Raw genomic sequence first — 26,713 nt, 5'->3', positions numbered from 1 at the left:
TTACATCTCCTTCACCATCTCTCAACTCAGAATTTTGAGATAGTGTTATTATGGCCCAAATAAAGATTTCTGAGGACCACCAAATAACAGTTGTTGGTCCTCCAGGGCTTACTGTCATGTGACCTCAGTGAGGCACTCTTGCAGAATTTAAGTTGCATGGGAGACATGAGCACTGCTGATGGAGCCTGGAAAGGTAACTATAGTTACAGGCACGCTTCCAATCGACACTTTGCATGGAGGGGCTGGGGCAGATCAACATAAAAGCAGAATCTTTATTATTCGCAGATAAGCAGACTCCCCAACTTTTAGTCTACATTTTTGTCATAAAAATGTTGGTTATCTGCAAGTGTCAAAAACAAGGCATGTTTTCCAGAGTTGCTCTGTCCATTGCAAAATATTGTCATGGATACAGCTCTTGGGGAATGGCCCTACACTAGGCAAAAGTGGCATTGTTGTACAACCCCCACAGAAATATGCTGGCCTCTGTGTGATTACCTTCCACATAAGGCATGGTCATCAGCATTGTTTAACGAAGTGTATGTATCTGGTTCAAGTGGTCTATGGGGCCGATTTATAAAAGAATGGCAATCTGATATTTAGAAACTTTTTTATTTTCCACTATACAAATGTAAATCGTAAGGGGAAAGGGTTAGGTCTTCACTTGCGTATCATTACTTAAAGAGAAATTCCGACCAAAAATTGAACTTTATCCTAATCAGTAGCGGATACCCCCTTTTACATGAGAAATCTATTACTTTTCCCAAACAGACCACCAGGGGGCGCTGTATGACTGATAGTGATGAAACCCCTCCCGCAAGAAAAGTTTTGGCAGTTTCCTGTCTGGAAACCTTGCTGCATTGTGGGAAATAGCTGTTTACAGCTGTTTCCAACTGCCAAAAACCATGCAGCAGCTACATCACCTGCCAACAGTAAAATGTTCACTTGAGTTCCTCTTTAAACACTTTGAGAACAGACCTTTTCCACTGACAAGCACTGCCTTTTCCGTACTGCATAAAGTGAACTGAGCTCCATTTTTTAGTACCCAGGCCATCTGAATAGCACATTAAATATGCATGCAAAAATTGTGACTCAATACCAATTTTTTTTTTTTTACCTTTTCTTTCCATTTAAAAGCTTAGAAGAGGGGTTTATTACCTGCTTCTGAGGAATGCCCAACTGCTGAAAATTCATTCAGGCAGCTAAGGACTGATGCAATTATTTTATTGCACACATTAGCATAGAGCAAACAAAATCATTCATCAGCGGGGGGATGGTTAAATAAAACACTGTGCTTCAGGGCCCATTCACACTTGAGCGTTTTGCCGGCGATTACAGTAAAACGCTCAAACGCTAGCGCTTTTCAAAGCGCTAGGGTAATAAAAGTCTATGGGCTTGTTCTCATTTGGGCGATTTGCGCTAATCGCCGCAAATCGCCCAAAACCGCTAAACGCAAACGCGTAGCCTGCACCATTTTCAGGCAATTACCCGGTGATCGCGTTTTAGTGCAAAACGCGATCGCTAAAAAAATCGTCAGGTGTGAATGGTGATTTTTTGGCATTAGTCGTCAAAAATCGCCAGAGCAAAACGCTAGCAAAATCGCTAGCATTTTACGATCAGCAAGAGTGAATGGACCCTCAAAGAGTTTACAGAAGTCACAGATGCTATCTTCACACCTTCCCCTCGATAAATAGAAGGCGGGGAGGGGGGGGGGGTGAAAGAGGGTTATTAGAAACCAGGAAATAAAAAGTGGTGCTTGGTTCCCTTTAATAAGATAAGATAAGCAACATAAGTAGCAAACACTTTTTCCTTTGGCATTTGCTGCTATTAAAGTAGCATATTTCATGTACCCTTTCTCTTGGATTGATAGACGTAAATTGTCTCTTCATAAATCCACACGAAAAGTTATCAGCACTTTTGTACATGTAATAATATAATAAGAAAAATAGCAACAATTACAAAGAATTAGCAGCATTTTTCTAGGGAACCGCTTGTTCACTCTTTTATAAGGTGGTCATTTTTAAATTAATAATTTTTATGGAAAATTAAAAAATTATAACTTTGTCGGTTGGCTTCCACTTATAACACCACCTCATCCACTCTACCCAAGTATTGTGCTATGGACATATTGAAGCATATGAAAGATTTTTTTTTCTCTTTCTAATCCCCTGTACACACTGAAATGTGAAGTGAACGCAGCTTTGCGTCGCTGCACTTTCGCTTTGGCAATTTACCTCTATAGAGTCTAGGCCAGAGGTGCCCACACTTTTTCACCTTGTGAGCTACTTTAAAAAAAAATCAGCAAGTCAAAATGATCTACCCATGTACAGTTTAAGGAGCAAACTTGTATACACATCTATCGGTAGATCGGAATCTACCTAATGGGCACCCCTGGTCTAGGCACTGCATGACAGAAAAAATTATACTTGGATACATGTCATCTGTGGCAGCCGCACTGATGTCCCCAACTTACCGTTTCTGTCCTTCCTGTTTGCTCCGACACTGCTCGCAGTAATATTTGTATTCGCTGCATAGTGTTTCTGTATTACTGAATCCCCTGGAGGAAAACAAACAGAAGCCGGTGGTTTTAATAATGCAACTTCAGAAACAAGGATTACCGTTTAAATCCCAAAAGAAGTGTATATGATTATAAAACGGTATTTTAAAGACAAAAAAGAAGCTCAGCAGAATCCTAAGCACACGCTTCTGTAGTTCTGTGAAGGGTCTCTGAAGCAAAGCTTGCAGTTGGTGGAGCAGAAACTCGTTGGATTAGTTGATATCAAATAAATCACCTTTATTAAAGTGGCTGGCCAAGAGCCCAGTCACTGGCTTTATCCTCCCCATACACTTCTACTGCTCTGGACTGCAGTGTTCAGTCTATGCATGCCCCCTTGCACTATAAAAAGTAGGATGATGCAAACCATGGCCTGCCACTTATTCCCTCAATTAACCACTTCAGCTTTCAGTCATTTTTCACTTATGTATCCGAGCAATTTTCACCTCCCATTCATTCGCCAATAACTTTATCACTAATTATCCCAATGAATTGATCTATATCTTGTTTTTTCTATCACCAATTAGGATTTCTTTGGGTAGTACATTTTGCTAAGAAATTATTTTTTCTAAATGCATTTTAAACAGGAATATTAAGAAAAAAATTGAAAAAATGATTTCTCAGTTTTCGTCCATTATAGTTTTATATATAATAATACATGCTACCATAATTAAAACCTACGGTACGTATTTTATTTGCCCATTTGTCCCGGTTATTACACCATTTAAATTATGTCCCTATCACAATGTATGGTGCCAATATTTTATTTGGAAATAAAAGGTGCATTTTTTTAGTTTTGCGTCCAGCACTATTTACAAGCTTATAATTTAAAAAATATTAGTTGTATATCCTCTTCACATGCATATTAAAAAAAAGTTCAGAACCTTAGGTAACTATTTTTATTTTTTTTCTTTTAATTGTAATTTTTTTTTTTTTTGTTAAAAATTTTATTTGGGTATTTTTTTTGGGTATGGGAGGTAAACAGTTAATTTTAAATGTAATTTATTGTGTCTTTTTGTAATAAAAATGTATGAGCATGAGCATTATTTCCAATAATAAGGTAACATTTTAGCTCTAAGATATAGTTAGGAAGGTAGAAGATGGGCTTAAAGGGAACCTTAACTGAAAGGGATATGGATGTCTCCTTTTAAACAATACTAGTTGCCTGGAAGTCCTGCCAATCTCTTTAGCTGCAGTAGTGGCTGAATTACATACCTGAAACAAGCATGCAGATAATCAAGTCTGCCTTCAGTCAGAGCATCGGATTTGAATGCTTGTTGAGGGGCTGTGGCTAAAAGTATTAGAGGCACGGGATCAGCAGGAGAGTCAGGCAACTGGTATTATTTTAAAATGAAAAAGCCATATCCTTTTCAGTTTAGGTTCCTCTTAAAGATAAAAACAGGCAGAAACTCATTTGTGATCATTGAGTATACCAGCATTCCCCAACATGAGCATCTCTTTCTTCAGTAGTCCACCAAGTTGAGAAGCACTTGACGGACCAGGATTAGGGATGATCAATGAGACGCACATTTTATACAAATTTTTAATGCAAATTTATGCAGCTTGAAAATGGACTAATGCTGTGAAGGTACTGTAGGATTTGATTGGTCCGTTATCAAGCTTCATACATTAGCATAAAATTTAGCATAAAATCTGCATAAACTGGGAATAATTTGCATCTGCTAGACAATCTCTAACCATGAATATGGTACATTTCACTGCAGTAGCAAGGATGCCCGCTCCCCATCTGTACACATTGCTGTCCTAAATCAATCATCAGGGCCCGTTCAGATCACAAATGCGGATGGCCATGCGTGCGGAACGCGTGCGGACCGCAACGCGTACGAACGCATGGCCATCCGCGTTTGTGTGCGTTGCGTGGCTGATCCCATCACTGAAAAGTGAATGGGACAGCCACGCGTTTTAGCAAAATCTGCGTGCAGCATGCGTTCCCGGACCGCACAGGTCCGGAACGCATGCAGTGTGAACATCAGACATTGCACTCTATGCAATGTCTGATGTCGTGCGTATCGGCCACCTGCACGCATTTCCAAAACGCGGCTGGAAATGCGTGCAGTGTGAACGGGCCCTCAAAGTTCATTTCAGGCAACAAATCTATCGTGTGTGTATATATCTTCACGAAGTAAGAATCTTTCCAGTTGAACATTAACACATTTCAGTGTGTGTGTGGGCTTGTGTGTTGTTCCGCACTACTCGTTTATCCATTTACACAGCATGGACAAATCTTAATAGATTAAATTAAACTCACCACTAGCACTCTAGCTCTGATCTGAGGCTTCAGTCTAAAAATCCATCATAAAATAGGGCCTTGATCAACAATTCAATATACTTACATTGTTAATTTTAGCCCCATTTTAGCGTACACTACAAGCTGCTATTCTTTATCTCTACTGATAGCAACAACAGCTAAATGCCCCCACAGCAAAAGCCTCGTACACATGTAAAAAGTTTGTCAGCTGAAATGATCTGAGTTGTCTAATGATAACTGTACAGAAATACTCCCAGCTAATCATTGTGTTCTGCTTTAAAGGAGTTATCAGGGATTTTTATAGAAAATAAACGCTACTTACCGGGGGCTTCCTCCAACCCCAAGCTCCCAGGACCTCCCTCGCCGCAGCTCTGCATTCAGCCGTTCGCCAGAGCTCCGACCCGGTCCCCGGCAATGACGTCAGAGCGACCTCCAGTGACCTGCGCAGTCCGCTCCGGCCCACGTGGCGGTGATTGACAGCGCCGCTCGCGCAGGCGCAGTACAGAACGACCTGGAGGTTGCTCTGACGTCATCGCCGGGGACCGGGTCGAAGCTCCGGCGAACGGCTGAAGGCAGAGCTGCGGCGAGGGAGGTCCTGGGAGCTTGGGGCTGGAGGAAGCCCCCGGTAAGTAGCGTTTATTTTCTATAAAAATCCCTGCTAACTACTTTAAGGGAAGCTGAAGCAAGAGGAATACGGAGGCTGCCATCTTCATTCTCTAATTAATGCCAGTTGCCAGACTTCTGTACTGATGGTCTGTCACTGGCCCTGAAGGAGCTTGCAGAGCAGGTGTTTTGACTCTGGCCTGACTCCATTGGCTGCATGCTTTTTGCAGGTGTGTGACTCAAAAACAACTAAAGCTTCAGGGCTCGTTCCCACTGTTGCGACGCGATTTCGGCCGCATTCCGACGCTTGTAAAAACGCATGCGGATGAGTTTCCGCATGCGTTTTTACCCGTGATTTCGCATGCGATTTTGCATGGCAGGGTGCCATGCGAAATTAACCATGACACTGCCAGGGCTAAATAAAATTGAAAAAGGTGCGAAATCGCACGCGAAATCGCGGGTAAAAACGCATGTAACAAACGCATGCGTTTTTACTATTAAATACATTAGCGGCGATTCGCACGGATTCCCGACGCAGGCGAAATCGTTGGCTCTTTTGTGCGTTTTTTTCACGCTGAAAAAAACGCACCTCAACAACGCTACAGTGGAAACAGGCCCATCCACTTGCATTACATGTGCGGATCTGCATGCGTTGGACGCATGCAGATTCGCGATAGTGGGAACGAGCCCTTAAAGAAAATCTGTAACTAAAGAACGTTCCCCTGGTAGTACTCACCTCGGGTGGGGGAAGCCTCCGGATCCTATCGAAGTTTCCCCCGTCCTCCTGTGTCCCACGGCGGCAGCGCTTACGCTCCCCGAACTGCGGGGATGTAAATATTAACCCTCCCGGTTCCAGAGCAGGCACAGTATCGGCTCTCCTGCTCGGAGATAGGTGGGAATAGCCGATCTCTGTCGGGCTGCTCTACTGCGCAGGCACAAGTCTCCTGCGCCTGCGTAGTAGAGCGAACCCGACAGATATCGGCTATTTCCGCCTACTTCCGAGCGGAGAGCAGCAACAGCGCCCCCGCTGGAGCCAGAAAAGGTAAATATTGCACAACCTGACAAATTGTCGGCTGTGCGTTCCATGGGCTATAGCGAGACCGCCGTGGGGCACAGGAGGACGGGGGGAGCCTCAATAGGATCCAGAGGCTTCCCCTTACCGAGGTGAGTACCCCCCAGGGGAACTTTTTTTTGCATTACAAAGTCTCATTAAAGAAAACCCGACGTGGTTCGTGGTGGCGGGGAGGGTGGCAGATGGGACACAGCGGCATGTTCTCTGCCTCATGACATGCCTCTGTGTGCCCCCACCACCGCACTAAAGCCCCCCTAATTTAGTGACAATATTTGTTGCAATCTCGGAGGTAAACAAAAGGGAGAAGGATTCCCTGTTTTAAACGCCAGCCAGAGGCATTCCTGCAGAGTTTCCAGAGCTGCCATTTGGCAGCTCTTTCTACCTGGCCGCGACCCCTGACACACCCCGCCTCCCTGCACGCTGTGAATGAGAGACACAGTGTCTCATTCCAGCGTCGTGACCCAGTGCAGCAAACAGGAGCGGCGTTTTTTGTGGCTACCTGATCCGTTCAGGCCCCCGGATCAGGTAGCCTACTTTTTTTTAATCTAGGAGCCCATCACTGGCTCTCCTTAAGTTCAGCATGACAGCCAGACAACTGACATTGTTTATAAGGGAATAAAAATGGTAGCCTCCGTATCCTTCTACTCGAGTTTCCATTTAACCACTTAAAGCAAAATGGACGTTTATTATTATTATTGGGGTCAGGGGTAAACTACACGGATAGCCATGTACGATTATGTGCAGCGTGGTTTTAGCTGGCTGCATGCCTCACAGGATAGAGATATATTTGCATATACGGCCGACGGTCCCCTTCTGAGTCCGCCACCTCACTCTGGTAAGCCGATTGGCTGTGAGTAATTCAATCTTACTGGATGATGTATCATGGAGTCACTATTTAAGGGTGTGTTTTGTGACATTATTGTGTGGGCATTTCGGCTTGAGAAAAGGCTGGAGACCTGAAACAGCGGGCTGTCGCCACATAGCCCCATGTTTTTATTGTTATCTCAATAAAGAGCTTATATTTACTGCAGTGCCAGCCTCCAACGCCTTCATTGCAACTGCATGGACCTTAAGCAGTGTGGGGTCAATTGAGGCTTGGACATGCAATCCCCTTGGAGTGAGTGCCACTGTTTTTATCAACTGTTGTTTTTATTATTATTATTTGTGCACTAACTAGTGCAAATAGGAGATGTAATAAATGTCCATTCTGCCGAAATGCACCGCAGGAGCATGCGTCTGTTTTAACCCCTGGATGCAGGGGTGTTCAATGGTTAATAGATAAGTGGTGTGAAGGTGTAGAAACTCGTAAATCTAACAAGGGTGCTGCGGTAATTTGGGTGCCGGATATAGCCGCTAGTAAAATTATCCATGTTCTCCCATTGGGCAGTGGTGATTTTTACCAATATTTTGCCATTGCTAAACCTAACCCAATTTTCACATGAGCCGTTGCTTGTAAATATGCCGAAAGCTTTTTATTAATTAGGAGAAAAATAAGTCAGTTATGTGAAGTTTTTTGACTTGACTCCAATATCTGCTAATATCAGCAATGTCTTCGCTGCTAAATACTCCTTCTCCTTCACTATTTATTGGGCGCTGGTCACCTAATCCAGATATTTATTGGCCGCTATAGATGCAACTAAAGGTGGCCACTAATGAGCCAATTTCTAGTGAAAAATCGTTCGAGCGATCAGATAATTAGGATCGGAAGAAAAATCGTTCACTACACCCTCAACGAACCGATCTTTGCTTCCTATCTATTACAACCAATAAGAAAATCTAAATTTTGGTTTGACCAAAATCCAATAGGACGACTATTTTGTAGTCGTTTGTGCCCATCAATGGAGATTATTTACAACCTATCCGATCATTTGCTAGAGAACAGCTCGCAAATATCCGAAAAAACTCATTAGGGATGCAAAACATAAAGCGACAATATCACGCCTCGTTCCCAGCACTGACAGTATCCCCTCCAATACAGAAGGTCCACCAAGATTCATTACCAGGTACAATGCCCAACATCTACATATACGTAACATCATCAAGAAAAGGTGGGAGATCCTGTTGCAGTACCCTCTCCTTCTCCCTTACTACCCCATACACCAGCCATTACATATAGAAGAGCTCCAAACCTTCGCAACATTCTAGCCCCCAGCTGTTTTACTACACAACAGGCCCGGGTATGCTTTTCCTCTAACAAACCCCAATGCACAGTTTGCAAATTTATCCAACAAGATTCTGCCTTTACTTCCAATGTTACTCATACCCAATATCCAATCAATGGACACTGCTCCTGCGAATCCAAATATGTAATCTATGTCATCTCATGCCCCTGCCAGCTCCGGTACGTGGGGCGTACCACCCAAATGGCACGTAGCAGAATTGGACAGCACAAAAGAAATATCAACAAATTCCCCCTACACAGTGTGTCACGTCACTTCCACACCCATCACGACAGTATTTCTCATTTATTCCCCATCACGTTGATAGACTCAATACGCATTCACTTACCGGATGCTCTTGATCGTCTCAGAAAAACAGAAATGTACTAGATACAGATTCTGAAAACCCTCACCCCGGAGGGATTAAATAAACAACTTGAAAAAATCCATTAACTCACCACTATATCCAGATATTATCTTAACCCCGTCGCTCTTTTTATCATACTTTTACCATACCTTTTTTATATATTATTTATTTTGAGTATATGTAATTATATTTAATTGTTGCTTAAATATATGTGATTTTGTTATGTTCCATCAAATACCCCTACTTTTAATATAAATCAGACTATAGCTTATTATTTAAATGCGTTTCTATTATTCTATAAGGTTAGAGAAACCGAGAGCCCAATATAGTGCCGTAAGTTCAGCAAAAAATTAGTAAAGATAATAAGTGAGAAGAGTATACTCACAAACGTGGGTTACCACAAAGGCAATCACTGTATAGGCAGGTGAGGAGATTAGACCTGTCCTCACCCGAGATTAAGAAGTCGCTCTCTGTAGATCCGAAAAGGGGTAGATTACCCCTCCACCAGGGGTGGACACGGTACAGCAAACGGGAAACAGAGGCGCCAGCAGGGTAAAAGTGGATAAAACCTTTAAAATTTGCTTGGAGGAAGCGGTGGACTTACCTCCATAAAGCAGACACAAAAGACTGTAAAATAGTAATTACATTTATTGTATAGTACCCCAAAAGCAGCACTTTTGGGGTATTATACAATAAATGTAATTACTATTATACAGTCTTTTGTGTCTGCTTTATGGAGGTAAGTCCACCGCTTCCTCCAAGCAAATTTTAAAGGTTTTATCCACTTTTACCCTGCTGGCGCCTCTGTTTCCCGTTTGCTGTTTCTATTATTCTATTTGTTTATCATTTTATCTGTATCATTTTGTGATAGATTGCAGAGAAACTACGTTGCTTTCTCTTTCTGTTATTTATTCCTGCTATTCTATATGAATGTTGCATTTATAGATGTTATTTATTCCTGCTATTCTATATGAATGTTGCATTTATAGATGTTATTTATTCCTGCTATTCTATATGAATGATGCAATTTTTATGCAAGATGTTATTCCTTCTATTCACCACAGGATGGCAGCAGAATGGCCCTTATAAAAACTTTTACTACTGGCTGCTCAAGCCTGCCCTTTCTATTCTACACTTTACACTTGGCAGCTACTGATTGGCTGCTCACCCCTGCCCTACCTATTCTACACTTTACACTTGGCAGCTACTGATTGGCTGCTCGCCCCTGCCCTATGTCCCTCGGCCCCACCCACCTTGTACCACCCGGCTACCTCTCATTGGATGATACTCCACGGGCACTATATTTAAAGGGTACCTAAACTGAGAGGGATATGGATGTTTCCTTTTAAACCATACTAGTTGCCTGGCAGTCCTGTTGATCTCTTTCACTGCAGTAGTGGTTGAATCAGACCTGAAACAAGCATGCAGCTAATCCAGTCTGACTTCAGTCAGAGCACCTGATCTGCATGCTTGTTGAGAGGCTGTGGCTAAAAGTATTAGAGACACAGGATCAGCAGGAAAGTCAGGCAACTGGTATTCTTTTAAAAGGAAAAATCCATATCCTTCTCAGTTTAGGTTCTCTTTAAACCCATAGCATCCTCAAGATATTACAGAGGCGCTACTCGCGTTTCTACTGAGCTACTGGTAAGATCCTTTTGTTTTACTTTATTTTACTTTGCCACTTAATTTTTATAACCACACCACTACCATTACAACTTAGGGTCAATACATCATGCTTTACCTTTTCATATAGGCTATGAGTGTACTTTAAACCTTAGCAATAGGGTCTTGTATGTGTTTTCACCGCTGCTGCTGACATGCCCTATATGGAGGCCATTCGGAGGCGGCCTGGTGTTGCGCTGATCCACCTTTTGCGCAATTTTTGATTTTTCAATTTTACTTGGTAGCTCACCCAGGCTATGCATATACATAGGTTAGGATTTGGTTAGTGTTAGGCCCCTCCCATGGAGGATTGACTTCTTCGCAGTGGGAGGGACGAGTACTTAAAGTGGACCTGAACTGTAAATTTCAAAAAACAACATTGGAATCCTTTTTAAAAATCATAGTCAAAAACTGTCCAATATATAATAAAAATATGTGAATAAAACTCATAATCTAAATAATTGAATTTATCCCCTCCCACCTGTGCCGTTGGATGCCGCGGCAATCACTTGATAACTCCCCGGCAGGCTTGCAGAGAATGCTGGGAAATCGTGTACGTCTGTAATGTGCTCGCGAGAGTTCTTGCAGGCATGTTTTGTTTACGATTTAGTGACGTCCTCAGCTGGCGTCTCCTCGGAAGGCAGAAGAAGGGGAAATGACAGGCAGAGCGGACTCAGTAAAGCAGACAGCGGAGGGACGAGAGAGGAGATTAGAGGAGGGAGAGAGAGCTGTTGGAGGAGGGACGGCAGACATCGGAGGGAAGGAGGCAGGAGAGAGCCTAGCAGAGTAGATGGTGGAGGGGGAGGAGAGGCTGGGAAGCACAGTAGAGGGACAGTGCTCAACAAAGAGCCCAGCAGACTCACGCCTGAGTGCACAGAGGAGGATCCCCCCTCCTCCCCCCTGCACTGCACAGAGCCCAGCAGACGAAGGAAGGGGAGAGGGGCCTCCTGTACCAGCGAACACAGCTAAGAGATGTGCTGTCAGACTCAGCACTCCCCCGTAGGTACATTGTGGCAGGCAGGGGGAATCCCCTTTGACATCATCCAGCTGCCCTGGTCTCCCCTATAGATAGCAGTGCAGAGGGAATCCCCCAAATTAAAACTCTAAATGCTCTGACCTGTATAGCTGCAGCACAGTGATGTATGACAGTCTGTTGTGACCTCCAGGAAGTAGAGCATTGTACACAGAGTGCACTCCTTTATCAGATGCACAGTGATGTGCTGCAGCTTTGGTGACATCAGTTTGAAGACCCAGTGGTTGTATCAGGATGTCTCTACTTCCTGGAGCAGAGTGCAGCGGCTATAGAGGACACAACAGTGATGTATGACTATCATACATCACGCTGCAGCTTCACAGGTCAGAGCTTCAGAGTGTCAATTTAGGAGATTCCCTCTGCAGCAGCCACCTATAGAGGAGACCAGGATGGTTGGATCACGTAAGTGGGGATTCCCCCTGCCTACCTACAGGAGAAGGGGGTGGGGGTTGGTTGACATAAGAGGGAATTCCCTCTGCAGCACCAACTACAGGGGACACCATGGCCGCTGGATCACATAAGAGGGGATTGCCCCTGCCTACCATGCTAACTACAGGAGGAGAAGGGGGGGGGGGGGGGCAAGATGTGGTTGACATGAGAGGGGGTTCCTAACTAGGGTAGATCAGGGCAGCTGGAAGCTTGAGAAAATCAGCTGAAACAGCTTACTTTACATGTGAAGTCGTGTGCCAATACAGTGCAGCAGCCTTACAGTGTCAGTGTCCTGTGACAGCCTGGGCGACTGCTGATGACATCATGACACAGGGCTGTAAATCTCATTCAGTGGGCGTGAATGGGACAACTGTAACACCGCCCAGGGAATCTGACTGCACCTCCCATGGAGTGAGAGCTGCAAGATGGAGCCTGCCAGTCTCCAAAAAACCTTTTACTCAAAGTTGAATTGCGCAAATATATATATTTTTATATTGCATGTGACATGTGTTTTTTTTATCTAATAATTAATTACTAAGGGATAAAGAGTCTCAATTTAGTGACTTTTTTTAGTTCAATTCCTCTTTAATAGGTTGCATGCAAGCTGTTACAGGAAACCAACATCCTCCAGTGGTAGACAGGTCATGTGTATGCTCGGTGTGTAATCGACCCCACAAGTGGGGCTTGCACTCTTTTGCAGGTAGGCACTAGTCTGTTTTTAAGTAGCGCTGCTCATTTCCTTGCTATGTACTAATTTAATTTGTTTTTGGTCAGCTGCTCCCACTTAACAGCCATGCTTTTGGTGTGTATGCAGAGCTTCTGTTTGGGTTCAAGGTGCGTTTGTAGTTCCTGGGGGGGGCTCAGCGCATCTCTGATTGGAGGCGGCCTGGTGTTGCGCTGATCCACCTTTTGCGCAATTTTTGATTTTTCAATTTTACTTGGTAGCGCACCCAGGCTATGCATATACATAGGTTAGGATTTAGTTAGTGTTAGGCCCCTCCCATGGAGAATTGACTTCTTCGCAGTGGGCGGGACGAGTACTTAATAGGTTGCATGCAAGCTGTTACAGGAAACCAACATCCTCCAGTGGTAGACAGGTCATGTGTATGCTCGGTGTGTATTCGACCCCACAAGTGGGGCTTGCACTCTTTTGCAGGTAGGCACTAGTCTGTTTTTAAGTAGCGCTGCTCATTTCCTTGCTATGCCCTATATGTCAACTGCAGAGATCACATGAGGTAACTATAGCTACTAGAGCAGCCTTTTTACAATGTCATATTTATTGAATGAGCTGATATGAGCCTGCCCCTCTGCGTGTATTATATATCCCATGCACTGCAATTTATTTTTTTTAATTCTTTTTTTTTTTTTGCAAATATATTGCAAGTGTTGTATGCAATTTTTTTTTAATACTCTGATAGATCTGCAATACTGTTTACACGATAACATAGTACTGTATAGTCTACTTTTCTGTTATATTTGAATTTATGTATAATTTAATGCAATTTGTTCGGATAAGTGTTGCATGCAATTTGCAGGTTACAATTTATTTTATGTAGCTCGTTATACAGTAGCAACGTTTTCTGTCTTTGTCTACAGTTTTTTGTCCCCTACTCTATTGCCTGATGAAGCGGGCTGTGCCTGCGAAACGCGTTGCATTTCTTGGGGTACTCCTAACAAATTAAATTGTTTGATTCAGACAGTTGTTCGTGTCTGCTTTTCGGAGGTAAGTCCACCACTGCCTCCCTAGCAATTTTAAAGTTTTTATCACTTTTTATCCTGTTGGCGCATCTGTTCTCTAGCAAATACACTGTGTCCACCCCTGGTGGACGGGTGACCTACCCCTACCTTTCCGATCTACAGAGAGCGACATCTTAATCCTGAGTGAGGACAAGTCTAATCTCCTCACCTGCATTTACAATGGTTGCCTGAGTGGTAACCATTCCATTGTTTGTGAGTATATATCTCACTGTTTATCATTTACACGTTATCCTGTACATACTACACAATATTGGGCTCTCGGTGTCTCCCTTTTAACCTATCCGATCAGAATTTGAAACGATCTTTAGCTAGAAATTGGAATGTTGGTGGCCACCTTAACATTGCAGTCTATGATGTACCCATTCTAACATAACCTGAAAGACTGCAGGGGGCCTTACAAATCCTCATAGCTGGCAGCAGAAACATTGCTACCCCCCCCCCCCCCCCCCCCGATTTATAAGCTGACCTGCCCCCCTGCCTCAGTAACTTTCATTACTGTACCGCAACAAGGCAGACTGGGAGACTACCTACTGCATCAAGCCATATGCTATTAATAGCCTTTGTTACCACCAAATTTCCTGAAAAGTTATAGCAGCTACTACACACTGCAACTGAAACATATATTTATATATATGCATATTTATTTATTTTTGTAGAATGATAACTATAGGTTATATAGATTTCTATACTAAAGTGGCTGGCACAATGGCATAGTGGATAACTATTTCTTCTTGTAGCGATAGGTCCCTGGTTCGAAACCCAACCAGTGAACTATCTGCATGGAGTTTGTATGTTCTCACCATGTTTGTGTGGGTTTCTTCTGAGCACTTATGTTTCCTCCCACATACAAAAAACATAGATAAGTTAATTTGCTTCCCCAAAATTGTCCCTTGAATAAGAGGATTTATGACTATCATAGGGATTAGATTGTGAGGCCCTCTGAGGGACAGTTAGTGATAAGACTGTATACTCTATAAAGTGTTGCGGAAGATGTCAGCGCTATATAAACACTAAATAATAATAGCTCTTTAAAGTTATTCAGTGGGGAGTCCATATATATGAATCCACAGTTCTATCCTGAAACAGGTGTTCAATGAAACCACAGTTTCCATTTCCTATCCAGACTATGTATTCTTTCTTCTATTTAGCCAAATCTAAAGTGCAGCAAAAATCAATTATAGCAATAGTCTTATGTAGCTCAGTCTAGCCCAGGCATGGGCAAACTTGGCCCTCCAGCTGTTAAAGAACTACAAGCCCCACAATGCATTGCAGGAGTCTGACAGCCACAGTCATGACTCAAAGGCAAATGCATTGTGGGACTTGTAGTTCCGTAACAGCTAGAGGGCTGAGTTTGCCCATGCCTGGTCTAGCCTGACTGCAGCGTTGTCATGTGATGACTCATCATCCCTCTCTTCTGAGTCATCAAAGACAGGTTGTTAGGGTCTGTTTCCACTACACGAAGATTGGATGCAGAACAAATGCAGAAAAACTGACTCCAATGAATGCCTAGGGGCCCGATTTTTCTGATGCAGATTTTCCCATAGGCATTAATTGGAGTCAGTTTTTCTGCATCCAATCTGCGTGTAGTGGAAACAGGCCCTTAGCAGAGAGCATGTGGGAACAAGCAGTGATGTACTGCATGCATAGCTTCACTGCAAGTTCAATTGAAATTAAAATATTATCAAGACAAGAAACATCTGGAATTCCATTAAACACTTCTCTCTTCTGTTTCTGGATAGAACTACTGTGGTATACATGGACTCACGATAAGGTCCCTTTAAACCTAGATCACGGCATCTTGGCTGACAAGTGAAAATGTGAATAAGAAACCTGACGTATATGCAATTATCGGCGTTTTGCTGTGGAATTATAAGCTGTATAAGCTGTGCAATTATAAACTGTACCTGAATTAAACAAGCTTAGTTTTAATAAAAGTAAAAAGTACACATTCACTGTGACTTATCTATCTTGTACAAAACAACAAACATCATTCTGATTCTAGATGAATGCAATTTCTGATCTACCAGGCTGTCATTACGGTGCAGTGCCAGTGTTGGCATCAGGGTGCATAACTAAGCCTATACATCATTCTTCTCATGAATGTCTACTGTAGGAAACAGCGATTCACTGTCAGATTCCAAAGTGATCAGACAATATAAAGTTTCTGCATCACGGCTTGTGACTCACCTTAAGCAGTGTGTAATAGAAGTGTTTTGTTCCACATCCACAGAGAGATCCAAAAAATCTTCATCTTTACTACTAACCTTGAGGATGACAGGAAAATACCAGAGTTACAAGCACAATTCAAACACAATACATATATATATACATACATACATACATTATATATATATATATATATATATATATATATATATATATATATATATATACACACGCGCACACGCGCGCGCGCACGCACGCACACACACGCAGAATATAAATCGCTTTTTTCTTCTTCTTAGGCTTGGTTCAAACAGGTGCCTGAATCAGCTGCCCGGCGTCTCGCTATTAACCGCTGCAGAGGAACCTGGAAGCGCGGTGGCAAATATCTTCAACGATAGGAAAAATAGGGATAAAAACGCAGCATTTGTGCTAACGATGGTACTGGTGCTGCCCATTAACTTGCATGAGCAGCATTCAACAACAAGCACCGCGCCTGACGGTAAACCAAGCCTAAATCAGGAAAATGCTTCATCTAAATACAAAGGTACACCAGCGTTCATGTTTTATATGCAAAAAGTCGAAAATTTTTAACCGTATAATTTAAACCATTCTAGGAACATCCACTAGGACATCGATGAGGTACACTTAAAATAAATATTTACAAGCGGGAATCCTAAGCCCTTCATTCAAAAAAGCACTTAAAGTGTACCAGAGATGGTACACTGGCCCGTATTTATACTTACCTGGGGCTTCCTCTAACCCCATGAGCATTGTTGCCTCCCTCGCCATCCTTTTCAGCCCTTCTGTCCTGGGGCTGAAGAGGATGGCCTGGCACCTTACCCTCTCACCCGACCTATATATAGGTGAACGTGACTGTCCGCCCATTCAGGGAGGGGAGGTGACAGAATAGCTAAAACATACAAAAACTTTGAAAAAGAACATTTTTTCAACAGGCATTTGCCTCATTTCTCTTGTCAAAACCCAGATTCCCCATAGCCTCAGTACGTGCAATGGTGGCCTCTCTTAAAAGAAGAGCTGTCAGCCATACTATCTCAGAGAAAAAAACCACATATATAAAGTAGATAAATACCTTCTCTACTTACATAACCTATGTATTGCACTGTCCACATTTTGATTTTAGTGATTTCTCTATAGCAAAAAAAAAAAAGAAATAATCCTTCTTAGAATTCTCCATTTTATTTGTGTCTATCTTGAAGCCAATCCTGATTGTCATATCCTCCCTTAAGGCTCATACACACATCAGACTATAGTCTTTGGAAACTGAAAGTTCACAGACCAATCTTACCACCCTTCATGTAGTATGAGAGCCATACTCTAGTCTACACAGTCTTTTCTATGGAGCTGAACTCCACATCAGAAAAAAATCTTTGCAAGATGCTGCACACACAGATGCTGTACAGACACAAAAGATCAGTATCTGCAAAAGATCTGTTCCTGCCAAAAATCCATTACTGCAAATTGCAATGATAGTCTATGAGATCTGCAGATCATCATACACACATGATTTAACTGACATTCATCTGCAGATCAGATCCACCAGGATGGATTTTCAGATCTGCAGATCTGCAGATGAATGTCAGTTAAATCATGTGTGTATGATGATCTGCAGATCTCATAGACTATCATTGCAATTTGCAGGAATGGATTTTTGGCAGGAACAGATCTTTTGCAGGGACTGATCTTTTGTGTCTGTACAGCATCTGTGTGTGCAGCATCTTGCAAAGATTTTTTTCTGATGGGGAGTTCAGCTCCATAGAAAAGACTGTGTAGAGTATGGCTCTTATACTACAGGAAGGGTGGTAAGATTGGTCTGTGATCTTTCATTTTCCAAAGACTATGGTCTGATGTGTGTATGTGGCCCTAGGGTGCATACACACATCAGACAATAGTCTTTGGAAAATGAAAGATAACAGACCAATTTTACCCCCTTCCATGTAGTATGAGAGCCATACCTACACAGTCTATTCTAGTGAGCTGAATATCTTTGCAAGATGCTGCACACAAAGATGCTGTACACATTCAAAAGATCAGTACCTGCAAAAGTTCTGTTCCTGCAACAGATCCGTTCCTGCAAAATGCATTCATAGTCTATGATATCTGCAGATCCTCATACACACCTTGTTTAACAGATATTCATCTGCAGATCAGACAATCATCTGCAGATCTGAAGATCAATCCTGGTGGATCTGATCTGCAGATGAATGTCTGTTAAACAAGGTGTGTATGAGGATCTGCAGAGATCATAGACTATGAATGCAATTTGCAGGAACGGATCTTTTGCAGGAACAGATCTTTTGCAGATACTGATCTTTTGAATGTGTACAGCATCTGTGTGTGCAGCATCTTGCAAAGATTTCTATCTGATGGGGAGTTCAGCTCAATAGAATAGACTGTGTAGGTATGGCTCTCATACTACATGGAAGGGGGTAAAATTGGTCTGTGATCTTTCATTTTCCAAAGACTATGGTCTGATGTGTGTATGCAGCGTACGTACAAAAAGGGCGCCTGGACAAAAAGGGCGCGGGGTGTAAACTCTAAATAATAATTAATCATTAATAGGGTTTATAAATATAGTGTGCTATATTTCGTTTACAAATAATGTTTAACAAAATTATAAATCATTAAATAATGTTTATGAAATCGGAAATTGTGAAAACGTTAATCTTCCCTGTTTCAAAAGTTAAACTTATAATTACGTTTATAAAAAAACCAATAATATATGTTTAATTGTTATAATTGTATATTATTGTGAATAACCGTCATTTATGGTTTGTTCTTATAATAAAATCTGAAAATATTGTTTATAAAGATGATATAAATATAACTACGTTCGTAATAAGTGTTGTAATACATTAGTAATTATTACTAAAATTTTACTAAAACTATACCTAAGCCTACTCTTACACAGAACCCTACCTGTACCTATCCCTAACCCCTAGACTCCCCTGTTGGTGCCTAAACCTAAGACCCCCCTGTTGGTGCCTAAGTAACCCTCCCTGTACCTACCCCTAACCCCTAGACCCCCCTCTTGGTGCCTAAACCTAAGACCCCCCTGTTGGTGCCTAAACCTAAGACCCCCCTGTTGGTGCCTAAACCTAAAACCCCCCTGTTAATGCCTAAACCTAAGACCCCCCTGTTAATGCCTAAACCTAAAACCCCCCTGTTAATGCCTAAACCTAAGACCCCCCTGTTAATGCCTAAACCTAAGACCCCCCTGTTGGTGCCTAAACCTAAGACCCCCCTGTTAATGCCTAAACCTAAGACCCCCCTGTTGGTGCCTAAACCTAAGACCCCCCTGTTGGTGCCTAAACCTAAGACCCCCCTTTATTATGTGGATAATTATGTTTTACTAATTGTGGATTAAAAAAATATTTTGCAATTTACGTTACGTACTGATCGCTTTATTTTGTGAATAATAATGTTTTACAAACAGTAAGGGATAAAACTTTAAATAATGTTTTAATTATTTAAATAAGATAAATATGTTTAGTATTTTCATAAACGTTATTCGGCACGGGTGCATTTTATAAACGTAAATCACCACAAGTTCAGTTATAAATCATTAAACAGCTCCGGGCGCCGTTTGTAAACTTTATTTAGCTCCTGGCGCCGTTTATAAACTTTATTTAGCTCCGGCGCCCTTTTTTCCTACCCGGCGCCCATTAAACGCTATTTATTATGGGAGTGAATGGCGGCGCCCTTTTTGTCCACTAGCGGCATGCGCCCTTTTTTCCCAGCTCCGTGTATGCACCCCTACTCTCCTCTGATTGTGTATGCATTGCCTGCCCTCCTCCCAGTCTTCAGGCACTCCCACCCAGTTCAGTAATAGAAAGTGCATTGTCTCAGCATGAGAAATATTGTCCAATCAGAGAGGTGGGAGGGGAAAACAGGAGGGAAATAGGCTTCAACCAGTCAGGCAGCATTAGTTAAAGTGGACCCAAATTTTGACATATCTATATGCAGAACACAGATATTAAGAAACTCTATATTTGTATCTTTTTATATTTTAGCCAATGGTGGTGGGGTCCCTCTTATCAGAGTTGTTAGTGTGGCCAACAGAATAGAAAGGACTGTTGTTCTCAACTTTATAAAATGAATCATGCAATTGCATGTAGTTACCCCTGCTAATAGCATCTTTCAACTTAAAGTGGCCCTAAATTAAAAATACACGATTTCAGAAATAAAATCTATTTTCTAAATTATAGTAATAAATAGCAGCCTTTTTTCAGCTGCATGATGAGAAATATTTTACATTTATTGGAGGAACCCCTCCCTTCCTTTCATATTCCCGGGACAGAATCCGGCAGACTGGTGGAGTAGGTGGTGTCCGGCAAAGGAGGAATTGCTAATGGCTGCCACCTGTATAACCCTAGTTATGAAAAGAGAAGGGTGAAAAGCATGCACCGAAATGGTCATAGGCTTGAAGGAGTGTTTATTTATTTTTGTATGTGTCAGAGTGGTGCAACTAAATATTTTGAATTAAGCCTGCCTGGCGTTCTGATTCCCACGGCCTAACGTTTTTTTGCACATTTTGTTTTTCATGTAGCTAGCCTAGCGCTAGCTACATGATTCCCCCTCCCTGCGGCATCCCTCCCTGCCCTCCGATCGCCGCCGGCGCAATGGCCCGTCCAGAAATCCCGCTCTGAACGGGATTTCCTTGAGGGCTTCCCCCGTCACCATGGCGACGAACGTCGTGCCATCAGCGACGTTGTGACGTCACAGGGAGACTCGATCCACCCCTCAGCGCTGCCTGGCACTGATTTGTTAGGCAGCGCATGGGGTCTCGGCTGGGGGCCCTGTTTCGCGGCGGGTAGCGTCAGATCATCGGCGATCGGGTAAGGCACACAGCAAGCAAAGTGTTTGCTGCGTGTTTAAAAAAAAAATGACTCAAATCGGCCCAGCAGGGCCTGAGCGGTGACCTCCGGCGTCTCTGGATGAGCCTAGCTCGTCCAGAACGCTAGGGAGGTTAAAAAAATTGTTTGGTTTGGGTCCGCTTTAAGTCTGAGAGGAAAGTAAAGAAGCAAAAAAACAACCCAGCATGCCCTGCAACTTCCTTTGTGCGGCAATGTACCAAATAAGAACCAGGTAAACTAGGAAATAACCATTTATCAAAAAGAAAAGTAATAGTGATTTTTAACTTTTGGATTGCCTGGTTAGCATCCTTATTGCTTGTTTACCAGATAAAATTTAAGAATTGATTTTTTATTTTATGCTCGACAGTGTCAGTACTTCCTCCTCTCTGCCCGTCATCAGTAATGCCCCCTGCAATCGCCGCTAATAGTTCCTATGTGCACAGCTCACTGCAGAGCTGCACTGTGTGTGGTCTTGGGGTAATTTACCTCAGAATGATAGTGTACTAACAGCTGTATTAGTACACTTTCATTCTGAGGTAAATTATCCCAAGACCGAACGCAGCTCGCTGTGCACATAGGCACTAATAGCGGCGAGTGGAGGGGGCATGCCTGATGACGGGCAGAGAGGAGAAAGTACTGACACTTCCTCCCCACCCATCCTCAAGCAGCTGAGCAAAGCAGGGGATGGGGGGGGGGGGGGCGCTAAAGGGGAAGGGATAAAGAGCTTATTATGTCCGTTTGTAACCACTGCTTGTAATCGATGTCCATGTTTTATACCATCTAGTGGATGTTCCTAGATTGGTTTAAATTGTAATGTTCAAACATTTTAAACACTCTCGATACAAATGTATTCAACTTATTGCATACGCACTTGGGTGCTGGTGTATCTTTGTATATAGTTATTGTTTATGGGTGAATCATGCTAACTCTTTACACTTCTAGCACCATAGATACTCAACTGTATGTGTGTGCATACCATTGCTATATACAGTATACTGTATAGCAAAATATTTTATGTAAAAAAAAAAAAAGAAAAAAAAAAGACAACTTGTAAACGCTTCCAAAATGTGACTATGCTAAAGTACACCATACATTAACAATCTGCAACACAATAGTGAAAAGAGTGAGTACTGGCTATTTCACGCTGCATTTACACACTACAGCTAATCTGCATTGCAACATGACAGCTCTTCCATCTGAACCCAGTGACTCCATATATTCAGATTTAAATTCCAGCACGGTGATGCTTATGAATTGTCTCATGCCAGCTTAATGCTCAGAGAAAACCCACTAGTAATTTGTATCCATAGTTCTCCAGTGCAGTAATACAGCTCTTGTATGGTAATCAATACTAATACATTTTGAAAAAATGCATTCCCATTTGCATTCATGTCTATATGTTTAGCTTAAATTGGTGACAGTATACTGTAATAAACTGGCATAAGCAACTCAGTGGAATTACAGAAACATTTTCCATACACCGGTACAAAAACATACAAAATATGCCCCAAAATTTGTCAAAAGTCTTGGTGTCTGTTTTTTGGGACGAAGATGGTATTCTGTTGGTGACTACCTAACCTCAGGGCTCTAGTATCACTGGGCAGCATTATGCAAACTTCCTGGACCAGGTAAAAGAAGCAATTAAGAGAAAACGCCACGGCCAACATTGTGGCTCTCAAACGGACACCCTGGATCTCCAACTTGACCACAATCCCCCTACTCACCTGACCTGGCCCCTTTGGACTATTATCTGTTCTCGATCTTGAAGGAATTTCTGACATCAAACATGCTGCTGAGAGCTGGTTTGAGGCCTAACCAACAGTCCAGTAAAGCTGAAAATATGCTGCACCAAGAGCATAAGTCTCTGAGGGGAATGTGTTGAATAAATGTGTTATCTTATAACTCTGCCTCTCTTATTTCTGGACAATGCCAGGAACTTATTAGCACCCCCTCATATTGTCTTGGCAAGTTTAAATGTTTTGTGATTGTAGCTCCAGTATTTGTATTCAAGTTCTAAGTGAGATCTGTAAGCTTAAACAAAGTTTTAAATCACACATATCATCTAAGGTTATTTTATATAATAACACATAGGAAAATTTATTACACAACTCAAACAAAAGCTGCAGCTGCAGTATGCTTCTGTTCCACAACATTTAATGAGAAATATTAAAAGCAAAGGTTATATCGGCATTTTTGTGTATGAAAATGTTATGGCACGAGTCATTACAATATATGGCATGTGATAGCTTATCACAAGCAAACATATGTACTGCTCTAATGAATGTGTGTCCACCATTTAACATTGGCCCTATGGTGGTGTCAGAACAATCAACAGCTCAGACATACCATGTGTATTATCTGGTGGGTGCGGGGACTCTGCTGCTAAATGGCCAAGTGCTGGCTATCAGCTTTAATCTTTAAGCTGGATGCTGTATTTAGACAGGGAAGTGCAGTGCCCTGTTTAACCACTTAAAGCGGACCCAAACCAAATATTGTTTTAATTCAAAATATTTCGTTGCACCGATTTGAGTCATTTTTTTTTTTTAAACACGCAGCAAACACTTTGCTTGCTGTGTGCCTTACCCGATCGCCGATGATCTGACGCTACCCGCCGCGAAACAGGGCCCCCAGCCGAGACCCCATGCGCTGCCAAACAAATCAGTGCCAGGCAGCGCTGAGGGGTGGATCGAGTCTCCCTGTGACGTCACAACGTCGCTGATGGCACGACGTTCGTCGCCATGGTGACGGGGGAAGCCCTCAAGGAAATCCCGTTCAGAGCGGGATTTCTGGACGGGCCATTGCGCCGGCGGCGATCGGAGGGCAGGGAGGGATGCCGCAGGGAGGGGGGAATCATGTAGCTAGCGCTAGGCTAGCTACATGAAAAACAAAATGTGCAAAAAAACGTTAGGCCGTGGGAATCAGAACGCCAGGCAGGCTTAATTCAAAATATTTATTTGCACCACTCTGACACATACAAAGATAAATAAACACTCCTTCAAGCCTATGAGCATTTAAGTGCATGCTTTTCCCCCTTCTCTTTTCATAACTAGGGTTATACAGGTGGCAGCCATTACTTCTGAGCTTAGTAGGAGGTTTTAGGTGTGTTTGTCATCAATTACCCTCCCTCACAGGGGTGTCATCTATGTGAAATCTCACACAACCTGACATCACCTCCCCTGTGACATCATCAGTAGCAGCCTGTGTTTTGTTTTTTATCTCCTCCACCAGTCTACCGGATTCTGTCGCGGCAATATGAAAGGAAGAGATGGGTTGCTCCAATAAAAGTAAAATATTTTATATTTGTCATCATGCAGCTGAAAAAAGGCTGCTATTTATTATTATAAGTTAGAAAATAGATTTTATTTCTGAAATCTTGTATTTTTAATTTGGGTCCACTTTATGACTCCTACCAGTACTGCAAAGTACTTAAAGATGCATACCTTTCTGTAGCTTGTGTGCTCCTCTTTCATTTGATGTCTGAATTGCCCGATTTTCATTCAATTTAAAAATCGCAGCTGCCATTTTGGCTATGTTATAACTTCCGAGTCACCCCTGTCGTCTTCTTTGTCATCATACAGCTGAAAAAAGGCTGCTATTTATTATAAGTTAGAAAATAGATTTTATTTCTGAAATCTTGTATTTTTAATTTGGGATCACTTTAAAGGACAACTGTAATGAGAAGAATATGGAGGCCGCCACATGCATTTCCTTTTAACCACTTGAGGACCACAGTGGTAAACCCCCCTAAAGACCAGGCCAATTTTAACTAAAATGGTCACTGCAGCTTTAAGGCCAAGCTGCAGGGCCGCACAACACAGCACATGAGCGATTTCCCCCCCCCCCTTTTCCCTCCACCAACAGAGCTCTATGTTGGTGGGGTCTGATCGCCCCCCCTCCCTCCCTGCAGCCAGCCAATTATGCGATCGACTGTCATAGGCTTCAGCCTATGAGAGCCGATCGCTCTCTTATCCCCAGACCTGGCTGTCCCCAGTACAGCGCTGCTGCTGATCGCAGCGCTGTACTATTATTATTATTATTATTTAGTATTTATATAGCGCCGACATATTACGCAGCGCTGTACAGTGTGTGTGTATATATATATATATATATATATATATATATATATATATATATATATATATATATATATATATATATATATATATATATATATATATATATATATATATATATGACACACAACTGTATCTGTCCTTCAAGCCTGGCACCCAAGACCCATCAGCATCCATAAATGCGTGTCTAGTGGATTTACAAAATTGGATGAACACCAGCTGGCTGAGGCTGAACTCTGACAAAACAGAGGTGTTGGTGGTAGGTGGTCCACACATGATGGATAAAGTTCAAAACGCTCACCACCTCAAACTAGCAATTGGGGGAGATACTGTACAGTATAAAGACTCTGTGCGAAACCTTGGGGTGATCCTGGATGGAAATCTAAAACTCAGACAGCAGGTATCAGCTGTCGTCAAGTCTTCCTTCTTCCATCTAAGAAATATAGCGAAAATCAAACACCTTATCCCAGCTGAAGACCTACCTGCCCTGGTTCACGCATTTGTATCCTCCCGCCTAGACTACTGCAACGCCCTGTTCATCGGATCTACAGATAAGGCTCTGCGCCCCTTACAGCTAGTACAGAATGCTGCAGCCAGACTCCTAGCCAATGCCCCCCGCAGCTCACACATCACCCCAGTACTGCAAACTCTTCACTGGTTGCCAGTAAAATGGAGAATCAATTTTAAGATCTGCCTGCTGACATTCAAGGCTCTACACCGCATGGGACCCAAATACATAGCGGATCTATTGGAACTTTATGCCCCTTCACGCACCCTCCGCTCTGCCAACAAGATGAAGCTGGTTATTCCCAGGATACACTTAACATTTGGTGCTCGGGCCTTTTCCTACGCAGCCCCTACTCTATGGAACTCACTTCCACAATCAGTACGAGAGGCTCCTTCTCTGGACAGCTTTAAAAAAAGGCTAAAAACTCACCTCTTTTCCCGAGCCTTTGAGACTGCATAATGCAGGGTCACAGCGCTTTGAGTCCCCAGGGAGAAAAGCGCTATATAAATATTATTGTTATTGTTGTTATTGTTATATAACTTGTCACTAACTGTCCCTCAAAGGAGCTCACAATCTAATCCCTACCATTGCCATATGTCTATATTATGTAGTGTAAGTACTGTAGTCTAGGGCCAATTTTAGGGGAAGCCAATTAACTTATCCGTATGTTTTTGGAATGTGGGAGGAAACCGGAGTGCCTGGAGGAAACCCATGCAGACACGGAGAGAACATACAAACTCTTTGCAGATAGTACCCTGGCTGGGATTCGAAACAGGGACCCAGCGCTGCAAGGCGAGAGAGCTAACCACTACGCCACCGTGCTGCCCATGTGTAAAGACGTCGGTTTCGCCATCTAACAGTCTCCCGAGCGGCAATAGCCGCTTGGAGACTGAAGAGGGGGCGGAGCTCGGCCCCCCGAGCAGGAGATCTCCTGCAAAACAGAGCCCCAGGACTTGACTCCAATTGGCGTTAGGCAGTACTGGGGCTGCTGGCGTGGCCGCGGTGGCAGCCCCAGTACCACCTAACGCCAATTGCTGTCAAGTCCTGGGGCCCTGTTTTGCAGGAGATCGCGGTAGGCAACAAGTTAAACAATGGCAGCCCTGCTGATTTATTAGTCTGCAGTAGTGTATGAATAACACCAGAAACAAGCATGCAGCTAATCTTGTCAGACCTAACCATGTCAGAAACA

The 26,713-nt window shown here is 42.8% G+C and overlaps 1 protein-coding gene across 1 annotated transcript in view; it reads right to left on the bottom strand.

Moving 5' to 3' along the window:
• The window catches only part of LOC137527133 (ubiquitin carboxyl-terminal hydrolase 12-like), a 156,443-nt gene that overhangs the window by 25,162 nt on the left and 104,568 nt on the right, over nucleotides 1-26,713 (bottom strand). The window contains exons 5-6 of the mRNA XM_068247564.1: nucleotides 16,091-16,167; nucleotides 2,471-2,554 (exon numbers count right to left, since the gene is read on the bottom strand). Coding sequence (XP_068103665.1) covers nucleotides 2,471-2,554; nucleotides 16,091-16,167 — 161 coding nt within the window. The remainder of the gene's footprint in view (nucleotides 1-2,470; nucleotides 2,555-16,090; nucleotides 16,168-26,713) is intronic.

This window comes from Hyperolius riggenbachi, chromosome 8 (genome assembly GCF_040937935.1).
Source record: "Hyperolius riggenbachi isolate aHypRig1 chromosome 8, aHypRig1.pri, whole genome shotgun sequence".
NCBI lineage: Eukaryota > Metazoa > Chordata > Amphibia > Anura > Hyperoliidae > Hyperolius > Hyperolius riggenbachi.
The sequence above is the reverse complement of the archived record's forward strand: the minus strand, read 5'-3'. Positions and strand labels throughout refer to the sequence as shown.